The sequence below is a fragment of the Pollachius pollachius genome (genome assembly GCF_949987615.1).
Source record: "Pollachius pollachius genome assembly, chromosome: 10".
Classification (NCBI taxonomy): Eukaryota; Metazoa; Chordata; class Actinopteri; order Gadiformes; family Gadidae; genus Pollachius; species Pollachius pollachius.
In genome coordinates, this window is record NC_136943.1 from 7,548,572 (window position 1) to 7,563,006 (window position 14,435).

The window sequence follows — 14,435 nt, forward strand, 5'->3', positions numbered from 1 at the left end:
TATATATTGAATATCTATATCTATATATATATATATATATATATATATATATATATACATATACATTCTATTCAGGACATTATGATACAACATGATCGTGTTTATGTTTTAGCTTACTTTTTTTTACAGCAGCTATCTGTAATGATGGCATGCAAACTTCATTTGAGGAGATACAAAATAAATAGCCTTTACACACAATGCAGTGATGACATTAGGAATGGGCCCTAATAGCATGTCCGGCAGGACCTTGTTGTCTATTTAATGATAGTGACGATGTGTTTCCTGTTAGGAACCCCCAATGGGACTCCCTCACGTCTCAACCAGAAGTGATTCTGGGATTTGTGTATGTGAAACCTTGGGGCAATCCATAAGGTTTCAACCGCTGAGGTTACAAAACACACCACACTCATTTCAAGGGGTTTATGTATTTAACTGAGGTTTATCCTCAGAGTTGGGGAGGGGCGTTAAACAGTGTTTGTTTTTTTGGATCTGTGTCATTAATTAGATTATTTATATATTGATGTTGCTTGGGGCCAAAATTCCTTTTGAAGTTCTACAAGTTCAGTCACTCAATATGCAGTGAGTGACTCAGATACATTGAATTCAAACTGATGATTTCCTTCAACAAACAAATCATTAACAGACCATGGATGATACGTTTTAGCTTCTTTCAACAAGGGGTGACACATTTCCCCCCCTACTAGCATGTGATGTTGACACATCCTACAGAGGGCAAAATAGATACTATATACTGTGATGGGGATTTTGAGTTTCCTGGCTAGTCGACGACCTGTTATGTATAGCACATGTACATTTATTGAGGGATGGTGCATTTGTTCAGCAGTTTGGTAAAAAGTGGTTTCCCAATGCGGACTCATCTGTTTCCCATGGCGTCTATGACAGTAAACAGACCGTGTTTACAGCAAGTGATAAGATCCAAAACACAGGAAATGCCTCACCAAACTTCTCTATTTCACTTCTCTTTCTGTACGAGGGACACAAGTGACGCTGCCAAGAATGATTGACATCAAAAAATATTAACAGTAACAACATGACTTACGGTCACCAAGAAACAGGCATCAGCAAATTTTGTATATACCCCCAAATCACATCCTTCTTTAAATGTATTCATACATTTAACTGAACGTGACGCCTTCTTTGAACATTATTGCTTCGTATTTTGCAATATTTATCTTGTCTTTGCTTGCCACCTAACCAGGGTGTGTTCGTGATGTCATCATCTTGAAATGAAGCGTCATATCCAGCTCATGAATGCATCACTATGGGGAAAACAATCACTCTGAGCACATAATGTTTGGGTACAGCTTGTTTTCAAAGACCACCCCCCTACACAGTGTCTCTCTCTCTCTCTCTCTCTCTCTCTCTCTCTCTCTCTCTCTCTCTCTCTCTCTCTCTCTCTCTCTCTCTCTCTCTCTCTCTCATTCGTGTAACATTCCTGGCCTGTGGCATTTTACAGTTGACTCATCTCACTGGAGTGTGAGGTTCAAACAGGCTGTGGAGTTCTGGCAACACACTGCTACGGCCTTCGTTTCCTCGTTCAAAGCCCACCCCCTGTCCTGAAGTCTCCCTCTCTTCCTTCCTCACACTTGCCTTTCCTCTCACCCTTGACCCGGAGGAAACATAGAGTTTAGTCTTTAAGGATGTGAACCCCCACTTAGAGTGCCCCCATTCCCTACTTGCCCCAATTTCTCGTCCATGTTACAATGGGGTGAGAACAATGTCATGGCCTATATATGTCAACAACATCTTCCGACGCAAGACCCAGGCCTTTCCCATTTATGGCAGAGACAAATGATACAATATAACTTTATTGGCTCGGCAATGGTGGTGTTGTTTCCAGATTACATCTGCTTTCATTCATTTTCTAAGTGTTAATGATTGAGCAGAGGGGAAATTAAGAAACTGAATTGAAGTTACCTTTGCCAAAAAAAAAACAATAATGCAATTCAACAAAGACATTTACTAGCTCAAAACAATGTTGTTTTATGGAGTCAATCTAGGTCAACGCACTGCAAACATAAGTTACAAAAACAAAACAAATGTGTGGCGTGTCGTTTGCGGTGAGGGTTTGAGAAACACTCCCAAACATTGCCCTGGTGCCCTCACGTGTTTTTATTTTTCTACATAGAGGCCTAAGCAACAGCATCCCCTCTGAGTCAGCAAAGCTGTGAAAAAGGATGTCCGATAGTGATTATGGTTTTTTTTTTTTTTTTTTTTCTCTCTCTCTCTTTCTGTCTTCTTTACCGATATACAAGAGATCCCCATCTGCTGTTGTGTTCCTGTAAGACTGGGTTTTGGTTTCCAGCATGTGGAAATTTACTGGACTTTAGATTTCTATACAGTGATTAACTTTTATGGTGAGCCTTTGCTCACGGGGCATTGAACATTATGTACCTCGGACTAATAAAAACAAAGAATAAACTTTTATGGCCCCCATGTCAGGTATTTGCTTATTATCTTGTTATTTGTCAACTCTCAGTTGAAGAGGCAAAATAAAAATCTAATTAAACAATAACATCATGGAAAATTTGCCAAATTCCTTATATGCTGACAAATACAATACAACTACTCTGTAATGAATATCAGATGACAGCTTGTGGTCTGTTTTGAATGTAACATTTAATTCAATTATCCCACGTTCAGAGATCATTACAACTTATAATAGGCTACTAATTATAATACTTATAATAGTAGTTTTGATAGTAATTAAAGTTATAATAATAATACTGATATGAATAATAATAACTCATCAAAAAATATTAATTATAATCATATATATATATAATATATAATAAAATAATCAATAATATTAGTTTATATCGAAAAAGGGAACTTAACAAACGCTATATAACTAAGTAAATAAAATGCTAAGTATATATTAAAGGGTTACAACCCAAAAAAACTTTAATTATTATATTGAAACTGAATCTAATGTCCCCAAATTGTGTCTTTCCTCGCGGTGCATGGCCGCTCATTACACAATGACGTGTGAAACAGGCAGCATGCCAAGAGGGGCGGGCCTGTGACGTCAGTGCTTTTTTTTTTACTCTCAGGCGGAGGAGGTATATAAGCCGCTTTCAAAATCTCCGTTTCATAGAATCCACCTCTGAACAAGGATATATTTATACATTTATACAGAAACATTTGGATACACCAGAAGAGAAACGCTCGCTTTTATCATCAGTTTATCAACTGAATTTGATAAACAAGTACTACATTTTTAAAATTTCAGCGTCATCCGGAAAAAGTCCGAACAGGCGAACCAGCTAACACACCGCTTTCAATCGGTGTGTTCAAGTACAGCCCACTTACTACACTTTTTATGTATTTGGATTTAACTTTTTTTGGCCGACGTCCTACTATGGTCATAATGGAGGTCCCCAGCATCCACTGTGAGTCTCTACGCGACTTGCTGGAGAGCGACGACTCCGGCTGCCTGGTCCTGGACTGCAGATCGTTCTTCTCCTTCAACTCGTCGCACATACCCGGCTCGTCCAACGTCCGCTTTAGCACCATTGTGCGCCGGAGAGCCCGTGGTGGTCTGGGACTGGAGCACATCGTCCCCAACGAGGACACACGCAACCGGCTTCTCTCTGGAGAGTACGACTCGGTGGTGTTCCTCGACGATCGCAGTTTGGACTTTAGCCAAGCAAAGAAAGACGGGACCCTGATGCTGGCTGTGGCCGCCCTGTGCCGTGACCCCTGTGGCGCCAGTGTGTTCATGCTTAAAGGTACGGGCGTTTTAAAAAGTAACAGATACATGTCGTTACTGTCTTCAAATCCCTTCGACATTTATTAGATCCTGTTGACCTGTCCACTGTTGGTGTCGTATCCTAACAACGACACAACAAATGTGGACCCCAGCTGTCATCACAACAGCTGGTGTCCTACTGTGAAATAAACAGCGGGCCGAAATAGCCCAGTGGGCTGTTGTGACTTGTTTAGAACAGGATATTAAAATGTCAATGGCCGTGTCGGAAATCTAATCCTCTTGTCTATTTTCTGATCTAGGTGGCTTTGAAACGTTTTCCTCTGAGTACCCGGAGATGTGCTCCAAGCCTTCACCACCCCATGGTCTCAGTCTGCCACTGAGTGCCACCCAGCCCCAAAGCGCAGACCCTGGCTGCAGTCCGTGCAGCACGCCTCTCTATGACCAGGTTTGTGTTTTATTATTGTCAAAACCCCCCCCCCAAAAAAATCTCATATCGTATGCATCATCGTGTACAGTCTTTGTATTGCAGTTCTTGACTCTTATTTGTTGTTATTTTGTCTCTAGGGTGGTCCAGTGGAGATATTGCCCTTCCTGTACCTTGGCAGCGCGTACCATGCCTCTAGGAAAGACATGCTGGACATGCTGGGTATTACTGCTCTCATCAACGTCTCGGCCAACTGTCCCAACCACTTTGAAGACTCCTTCCAGTACAAGAGCATCCCCGTCGAGGACAACCACAAAGCCGACATCAGTTCCTGGTTCAACGAGGCCATCGAGTTTATCGGTAAGTCCATTGCACCGCACATTATTTTATCAATCACCCCAACTGTTCCCAGTAGGTCTGTTGACAGCACACTCCCCAACAGCCTCCCCCCTTCTCTGTCCCTCGCTCTACACATTCAATGAGCCTGGATTAAAGTGTAGAAAAAGTTCCCTCCAAAACCGACCAGCTGTTCCACATAGACTCCCCGGTTTTAAACATAAGGGTGGTTACATCATCAAGCAGCCTCCGTTGAGGACATACCCCCTTGTTCATGTAGAGCTGGGAGCCAGCGGCCTCCATCCACTGCTCTTTGGTGGTGGGTTGGCTGCTTGGGCTTGAATGGCTCACTCTGCGCCTCCTTTGTTCTGTTGAGACAAAAGGCAGTTTCTCCACACTCGCGGCCAGCCTTCCTCCAAGACCAATGTGCCCAGCAGGGGATTCACCCCACCCCCATTGTCCATTCAGACCACCTCCATGGGGAATAGCCCCCACAGGCTCACACCCCATGCCCCTTGCTAACTGCCTTTCCTGTGTGTTAATGAGATGCGACCATTATACTACAGTGGCCTTTTTTTTTTATTTGAATAGCAACGGAAAGTGTTGCGAGTGTTGACAGTTTCTTTTCTTAATGCTTGCCTCCGGCGCCTGCGGGATATGAAAGCAATGTTTTATAACTGTGCCACAGTGTGATAGCGTGACACTAATCCCATCCTCCTCCTCCTCCTGCTCCTTACAGACTCCGTGAAGAAGAGCAACGGACGCGTGTTCGTCCACTGCCAGGCAGGCATCTCCCGCTCGGCCACCATCTGCCTAGCCTACCTCATGCGCACCAACCGGGTCAAGCTGGACGAGGCCTTCGAGTTCGTCAAGCAGCGGAGAAGCATCATCTCCCCCAACTTCAGCTTCATGGGTCAGCTGCTGCAGTTCGAGTCCCAGGTCCTGGCGTCGTCCACCTGTTCCTCAGAGGCCAGCAGCCCGGCCATCGGCAAGAGCAGCACAGTGTTCAACTTCCCCGTGTCCATCCCCGTGCACTCGTCGGCCAGCCAGCTCTCCTTCCTCCACAGCCCCATCACCACCTCGCCGAGCTGCTGAGACCCCAAAACCCTGCCTTCTGCGCCCCCTCTATTGACTCTCTAGCTCTGAGGGCTACAGGGGTCGTAATGTAAAACCACCGTGGTGGTATCGCTGGACTCTGAGAGTTTCCAAGTTGGTGCCCCGCTGGCTGTTTTCTCTGGACATTGACCGTAGAGCCAAAAGTCCCACTGTTTCAAGTTAAAGCTACCATTTGGCAGTATTTTGTTCATCCTGTGAGCATGTAAACGTTACCCATAGCTGTGCAAATATTGAGCAATATAGGTCAATTGGCATGGTTGAATGATACAATTGAGAGTATTCCTGTATAGGAAGCGGATACAATTATTTCATTTGTCTTTTTTTTTATTCAAAGAAGAAAGGTGGATGGCTTTTTGATAATCATTTCTATTCTTTGTACAGAATGGCAAGGCCTTTAAGTTGCTAGATTCACTATTGACTCAGGAATGTTTAATATGTTGTGATTTGCCTTTTGTGCTTCCTGTGCTGGTTAAAGGAAGCATTATATAAGAAAGAAAATGGCCAAACTACAGACGCCTATTTGGAAGTCACTCCTCCATTTGAATGTATCTCCATTACTTTAACAGTTCAGGTTGAAAGTGTTGCCAATTGACGTGTAAAAAATGGACATTGTAGACATAATGAAACCCTGACGATCCTCACACTTGGGAGGAAGTAACCGTTGATTACCTCATGTTTCTTTACTGTGTACAACAGCTCTGGGACAAAGACTCACCCCCTCCCCAACATTACCACAGTGGGGCCACAATAATACCCACTGTGTTTTTGACTTATTTATTAAAGTAATATATTTCTCTATCATATCTATTTTTGCATATGTTTGTTAAGTGTTGTTTTGATACTATTGAATAAATACCAATTTGCCTTTTTCTACTTCTGAGAACTTGTGTGTTCTATTACTAGGTTGATATTGAGTAGTTGAACGTCATACATCTAAATTAAATCTGGAAACATGGAAAATGTAATGTATTTAAACATTTAGATCCTCATAACTGCCCTTAAACAAAATGTTAATGTTAAATTAATTTTAAATGATGTAGAAGTCAGGGCAATATATTTCATAAGTACTACAACTAGTAGCTTTCTATCCTCATAGGTACATCCCCAATCTAGCCAGCTATTCTCCCGGTTCACACATACATTAAAAGGACCACATGTCACTTGCATAAAAAACAATAGGTCAAATAAATGGCCCCAATAAAGGCTTGTCCGGGGGGGCTTTGTAACCCCCTATGGACACTCCATGCAACGGAATTCACTCTTTCCCTCCGTATATCAGAGAATGCATCAGGATCCTGCTCACAGAAGACAGGCATGATGTCATGGTGTCTGCCATTGTGTGGTGCACACGCCTTGCTTGTGGGCCTGGGGTAACAGCAGGAGGCCTAAAGAATAAGCCAAGGAGCCCTCCCTCCAACGCCACAATAGGGGCAGCTGCAAGGCGTTTGGGAAAAGTGTGACAACCAAAGAGCATTCATGGATCAGTCAAGCGCCAGCCCGGTGTCCTCCTGCCTGGCCGACCAATGAGGGGTGGCGACGGAAACGACCCTGAAAGGGAAAGAAATATGTTTGGTTTGCAAATTAGCCAAACATTGGCTTTGACCCCTTAGGGTGGGTGTGAGAAAGGAAAAAAAAAAAGCGTGAGGGAAAGAGAGGAGGCTTTCCACTGGGCATAGGTCAGCTATAAACTCCTCCATGGTATGGATGTTGTAATGGATTTTCCCCCTGCAGGCGATCTAATATTAGAATCATCATGATATCCCATGATAAAAATTAGTGGATAGTAAACGATAACATCCTTTTAATAAGCTTATCCAGTGCGTCTTATCTTAAAACAATGCAAATCTGTGGCCCCTCCAGCTAAACATGGCCGTCAAACAATGGCTCTGTTCATTCATTATCTCCACGTCACCGTCGGCCCAAGCTTAGTTTTGGTGACATGTGCTGCTCCCCTCCCCCCTACAGCCCCCCCCCCCCCCATCACCACAGACCTCTTCCCCCATAATCACACGTCTTTCTGTTCTCGAGACTTCCTGTTGGGCTGAGGTTGGCTGGCTGTGTTTGTGTTTGTGCGTGTTGTGGTGGGGGATGTGTCTCTGTATGTGTCTGTGTGTAAAATGATTCCTCCTCTTTTAATGCTGCTCTGTTCTGGAGGGAAAGCTCTGATAAATCAGTAACAAGGCCTGGTCAGAGATAACAACAGCGCTTAATTTGAATAGTGGGACCATTTGATAACATGGTCCAGACGACTGATTTATGGCTGTATGGAAAATCATTGATTGTACTGCTTGAATTAACGATGAAAGACATTTATTTAAATATAGTGTGCTGGATTTTTGTTTGCTGTGTCATCTTGGTTTAACGAGCTGTTACATTTAATAATAGGGTCCTGACTGTAATTTTCCACTACGGAAACAATCAATTGTTCCACTTTAATTTTAGTTCATCACTGTTGTTGTTTACAAAGCATACATCTAAGATCATCATAGGAAAGCCATGTTCACGTTTTGACATTCTGATTGGAACAAAAAAAAGTTCCCTTAGGAAAATAACAATTAATTTTAGTTCCTAGGATAATGTTGTTCTTTACAAAGCATACATCTAAGATCATCATAGGAAAGCCCTGTTCACGTTTTGACATTCTGACTGGAACAAAAAAAAAAGTTCACTTAGGTAAAGAACAGTCATTGAAATGCCTCCATGACTGGAAATCTATTTCATTAGGTCGTTGCAATGTTCTTATTCAACAACACGCTTAAAGATGGGCCATTATTGGGACATGAAAATGCACAGAGCACTCAATACACTTCTTTGTGCACATTAGTCTGTTCATTGTTATTGAAACAAACAAAAACTGTGACCAGGTCAAATGTGAGCCGTGGTGGCCTTGTTTCACCATGGTTGGTACAGTTTAGTTTACACTCCTGACCCGGCCAAAACAAAACCGATGGACACACATCTTTATGACGCATGTCTTTGCATCATCCTGTGGCCATTTCAGTTTCAATATGAACACACCCGTTATAAAACCATGTGTTAATGGTCATCAAAAGCAAATTAACTGTTTATCGTGGTTGTTTGGGTTGTTTTTATTGGATTGATTATATATTTATGTTTCGGTTTATGTTCGCGTTAGCACAGAAACACATTCACCTGTGATTGCGTTGACATCATAAGCATAATAGGCCTGAGATCATTTTTTAAGGTTGTACGGATCCATTGCCATACACTTGCCTACATAGCAATGGCTATGACGTTCAACTTTTTGTGAGACGTGTGAGATCAGTTCCTTGCGTGACTAGCACTGAGCTAAGTCCAGATATATGGGCCGATAGTCTCCTGAAAGAGTCTGCGGAATGTCAGGATGTCTCGCATGGCGTCAGTGAAGTAGCGTTTCCTTGCCAAACGGCTCCTTCCTCACAGCCGCTCTTTCTGATGGGTCAGAGAAGAAGGATGTGGAAGGCTTGAAGTGGAAACCCTTTTCTAAACACTGTGAACCACTGGCCGAGGAAGGACCGATCTACAGAGGTATAATCTCCACAAAATAATAATAATTTATTTAATTTATTTTTTATTCGAGTAAGATGAAAGGACTGTGTTCTTCTATCGTCCCACAGACAGGAGGGCACTTCAAAGGATTATCTACTATATAAACGCACATTATAGCCTACTTTAATAAGGATCTACAAGCAGGCCTGAGAGGAAAAAGTCCCAAACCTACCATAAACAAAACCCGAGCCTCATTCACCCCACTGACACTAAACAAAGCCTGTATTTTTCCACTCTTCGGGGCCCATGGGATGTGTTTAAAGAGAGCATGCGTGGAGTATTTGGAGAATGTCTGGCATCCCACCCGCTACGTGTTGACGTGCTGCCCTTACGGCGCTACCGACGTCGACCCCAGAAAGAGAAATATGAGAACATATCATTCGAAACGTTCGACAGATGCATGATATATTGTGTTGAATCTTCTAGGAGCTAATAAAGAATCATACGATATCAGCGTGGGGTTACTTGTTTCAGTGAACCCCTATATAGACTCTGGGTTGGGTAGCCTATGTGGGCTTACTGTATTTCAAAGAGTTGAAAATGGAAAAGGTATCCGTGACATGAGCCCCCGTAGTGCCTCGAAGCTATACTGCCCTGGGTGATTTATTGTTCCTCTTGCTGGGCGGTTAAAACTTTCACTTAACCAGTGAAATTATAACGAATGAGCGCCCTCTGCGGGGTTCTTTATAGAACTACAAGAACGACGGCGATGGCTGGGCGTGGAGGCCTCAGATTAGTCCCTCATGAGAAAGGTGTACGTTATCGTTGCTAGTTGATGGCAAGTTCAAATCAGATGTTGCGACCAGGTTTAAAGCTCACCTGGTCGCAACACCTTCCTCCCAGCGGAATAGTTTTACAGTAACTCAGTGTCTCAAAGAAACAGGTTTCGTGTTTTGTTTGTTTTGGTTGGCAAGATTAGCCCAATGCCTACATCACTGTGACATTGCAATACTAGCGACATATAGGGGCCCCGTCATAATGACTATTTAAAAGTGTTGGAGAAGGGTCTTCCAGTGTCCAAAGGCCTATTTGCACCATGAGTGAACATTGTGAATAATGCATTAGTCAAGCCTTTAGAAGTGGTCACCTAATATCTGCTTAATTCTGTATGACCCCAGCGAACCACAACATAATAGTTTATCCCATTATAACAGAATGGTAACAAACACTCTTCATTTTACATTTGAGGTCAAAACACACATGGACATAGCCTAACAGCATATTCGGCTTATGAAGGGTAGGTATGTGAAAACCCACGAGAGGGTTCTACCATATGACGTATCTTTAAAAAAGAGGTAGTTAAATCCCTAATTTCTAAATGTTCCCAGTCTATTGGACATAATAAAGGACAGGATGAAAGTGTAATGCACCGTCTTTTGAAGTTTCCAAATATTGTACAATCATGCTCCGTATTTTATGATCTGTCAGGAATCCCTCACGTCATAGATTTAACCATGTATTTCATCATGTAATGGGAATAACATTTGGTGTGGCGGTATGGTTCCACTCTTTTCCGGTGCTCCCTACTGTAGGATTTAAAACATGGCTGTCAGATACAGAATGCAAACAGAGTACCAATCATACACACCAGATCTATGGAGCCCGGGAATTGACATGGGAGTATTTTTTTTATGATGCGCGCGTGCGATTTATAACTCGCACGCGCCTAAGTAAATCGCAGGCGTGCTTTACTAAAACGCGTGTTAGTTAACACGCCCCCTGCCCTACGATACAATTAATCAGACAGCGCCATTTAGGAAGCGCCATGATTTAAGGATTTTTTTATTTTTAAATAAAAAAAAATCTGAAATAACGAGATACCTCAAAATCCAAAGTGAAGCTCTCCTTCACTCAAGTATAAACAAACATGTCCCGCCTGTTAATTTTATTCCAGCTTTTTTTTGGTTTTTGTTTGAGACGGTTGGAGATACTCGTGTCCGTAATATTGATGGCATTGTTGTTAGTTTGTTGTCATTGGCATTGTTGTCGACTTGGCGCAACTGGGCGACCATTCGCGAGCAATTTATTAAAAAATGATGGCACTTCCGGGCTCAGTAGATAGCGCAGCCGGTTGCATACATTACAGAGCAGAACCCAAAGCAGGCCGAGACTGGTGTAGTGGGGGAGAAATTCTGCTCAGCATTCTTAACTTCACAGAATGTGATTGTTGGAAATATAAGGTCTTCAACTGACCGCTTATCAGCGTACGTTTGTTTGATTGGACAGCGTTAGCAGTCTGCTGATAGAGCTGCTTGACTAGAGTGTCTCGCCGGAACAAGCTACGCCATTAAATGTCATGTATGTGTATGGTAAAAGTGAGAATCGGAGAATAATGTGGCAAAGGGACCTAGACCATGAGCTTGAACAAGAGGTCTGGGATAATAATATCCATAACGTTGGGTAGCCAGTAAGGGATATTAAGCCAATTTATACATTATAAAATAATCTATATCCCTCCTTATTGGACTCTCGTTAGACTTAAAAGGCTTTGGTTTATTCAAAACAATGAGTGCTAGTTAATGCTAGCCAAGTTGAACGTTTCTAAATTCTGACATTTGGGTTAGCTTCCTTAGGTGGGGATTATTAGATAGCAATATGTGATGTATCCAACCAGGGGCGTAGGAATGAGTTTAACATTGGGGGGGACACATATCGGAAACCTGACAGATCCGTTAATGGTTTGAAAAGAAATATGTCATAAATTAAATACACTGAAAAGATTCACAAATTTATTTTATTCTACTAAAAAGATACATTTGTAAATGTAAAGGAAAACACATTTTGAATGGCAGTAATGAACTGATAAATATCAAATCAAGTCTTTAATTGCACGCTCAATCATCCAGTTTTTTAGAATAAGAAGCGGTGACAAGACGCTGTGTTGCGCTTTCAAAATAAATAAAATATTTTTCTCCCCCTGGTATAATTTTTAGGTAGGACAAATGCGCCTGTCTCCAATATTGGAGGGGACACGTCCCCTCCGTCCCCCCTGGTTCCTACGCCCTTGTATCCAACAACTACCGCTAGATGGGGCCAACTACTCTGTTGACGAAACCGTAGCCTAATGTGTAAATCGAACCTAGCTGTTGGTTTTCGTGATGATACCAATCAGGTGGGCCTCATTCATTCGCTGTAAACTACAAAGCATTTCCCCACAATACATTGCAGATCAAACACACACAAACATACACACACACACACACGCACGCATGCATGCATGCACACACACACACACACACACACACACACACACACACACACACACACACACACACACACACAGACACACACACACACACACACACACATTAACATTATCCCACTTTTGACAATATAACCATAATGAAAACGTGAGCTTAAAGGATACCAAAAATATGTTTACTTTTGGCAGCAGATAACGTGTTGTTTACTCAAAGAGCAGGTGGTCTTGAAATAGGTCCACTACCATCTAGAGTCTATATTTGAAACAAAGCATGTATGGCCAGTGTGTTGTTGTTACACGGGCCAGACTAGCAGACTTCCCCTATAACCGTGTACATTTTACAGAATATATATTTTAGATTTGAAAGCGAAGACGCGACAGGTGTTGCTACAATTAACCCTGCAGGTCAAGGTCTGGTCGTTACATAAGGACCCTTGACGATTCATGACAAATGGGAATCTGATGTATCCAGATCATATGTGTCTCAGTCAAATGGAATGTCAAACAGACAGTCTGTGTCTGTTTGTTGACCAAAGGGTGAAATCACCAAGACTGAGTGGGCGATAAAGATGTACGTTGAAATTTGGTTCAACATGTCATGAAACAAAGGCCGTGGGTGTTGAAAATTCAGCAAAAGCTGAATTATTCATGACCAGTGCTCTGTTACTCTCAATGTGAGTGTTGGAGAGAGAGAGAGAAAGAGAGAGAGAGAGAGAGAGAGAGAGAGAGAGAGAGAGAGAGAGAGAGAGAGAGAAGAAGCAGCTTTTATGAGCATTTTCTAATCATTGATATCCTTTATATTTGAATGACAGTCTAGTTGGCTTATCATTTGTAAATATTTCTAATTGAGGCTGATAAACCATTGCTGGTGGTTTTACCTCTTACAATTGGTCAGGATCAAGTATTAAATTGACCTGGATTGATCAAAATAAAATAGCTTATATCTTCCCTTGGGGCTGTTTGTTTGACACATGAGACTTAGATATTCAGACTGTAAAATGTAGTGGCAATCACTTGGAAGAATTAGAATATAATATTCATAAGTATGTTAAGGATAAATACAGTGTCTACACTTTAGTAAATGGTTGGATCATAATGAAAAGCTGTGGAAAATGCTAATGGTCCCGGCTATAACTGCTGACAGATAACAGGACGATCTACTTTCGCTTTAAATTCAACAGAGATCTGCCTTTCAGAGCGGCCTGTCTGGTTCACTCATCATTATTCTGGAAGCAAAGAAGTGGAAAAGCCACAGTGCGTATGTCATAGAACATAGACGTCTTTTTAAAGGGATGGCTGACATTACTGATACAACTTAAAATCATTATTCATTGTTATTGGAGCATAAACTAAAATAAACTCCAAAGCATACGATCCTGTATATATATATATATATATATATATATATATATATATATATATATATATATATATATATATATATATACATATATATACTTTATATACTGCATATATCATGAGAGACGCCCAAAAATGTGCACCATGCCCAGCATGGCAGACTGAGTGCTCGGTTGCGTCCAAAGGAAATAAAACGAACCACCAATTTATTTGGAAAATATCTGCGTGCAGCGCTTCATCCCCCATTAGCTCTGCCTGTGCCAGATAGCGGCTAGGAGGCGTGGCCCCAGATCTTCTTCCTCCCCTTTCAAAGATCATCGCCTGACACCCCAGCTCCTTCAGGTCTCCAGGACCTGGCCTTCGTCCAGAAAGCCTGCATACTGTATGGACGGACGTATCAGGAGACCGTATCCCGCGATACGTTTCCTCCACACCCCCAAGCTCCTACCACTGACCTTAAGCACACCAAACAGTAACTTAGACTCCGACGTCTCATGTGACCCCACACCGAAACGTAAACATTTGAAACGTTAAACGCATACGTTGTCCTCCTTGATCTAATACCCTGACTCAGGCATTGCTAACACAGAGCCTCACCCCATCCCCAAAAGCTCACGCCAAAGAGATTTGTATATGCATACTTTCCCCTATGAAACCTACACAAGACAAGTGGAAAGACCTTAAAAAACCATATACAAGATGACAGCAGAGTTATT

General features: G+C 42.2%; 1 protein-coding gene across 1 annotated transcript; it reads left to right on the forward strand.

Moving 5' to 3' along the window:
• The first annotated feature begins 3,131 nt into the window (after positions 1-3,131).
• On the forward strand, positions 3,132-6,482 carry dusp1 (dual specificity phosphatase 1). The gene is made up of 4 exons (XM_079745052.1): positions 3,132-3,752; positions 4,033-4,178; positions 4,298-4,517; positions 5,233-6,482. Exons 1-4 carry the CDS (start codon positions 3,344-3,346, stop codon positions 5,586-5,588), a joined length of 1,131 nt encoding a protein of 376 aa, XP_079601178.1. The 5' UTR covers positions 3,132-3,343; the 3' UTR covers positions 5,589-6,482.
• Positions 6,483-14,435: the final 7,953 nt, after the last annotated feature.

Coding starts and splice junctions, on each gene's coding strand:
- dusp1 (XM_079745052.1), top strand. CDS start 3,344: ATGTATTTGGATTTAACTTTTTTTGGCCGACGTCCTACTATGGTCATA. Junction 3,753..4,032: donor CAGTGTGTTCATGCTTAAAG/GTACGGGCGTTT, acceptor TTTCTGATCTAG/GTGGCTTTGAAACGTTTTCC. Junction 4,518..5,232: donor CGAGGCCATCGAGTTTATCG/GTAAGTCCATTG, acceptor TGCTCCTTACAG/ACTCCGTGAAGAAGAGCAAC.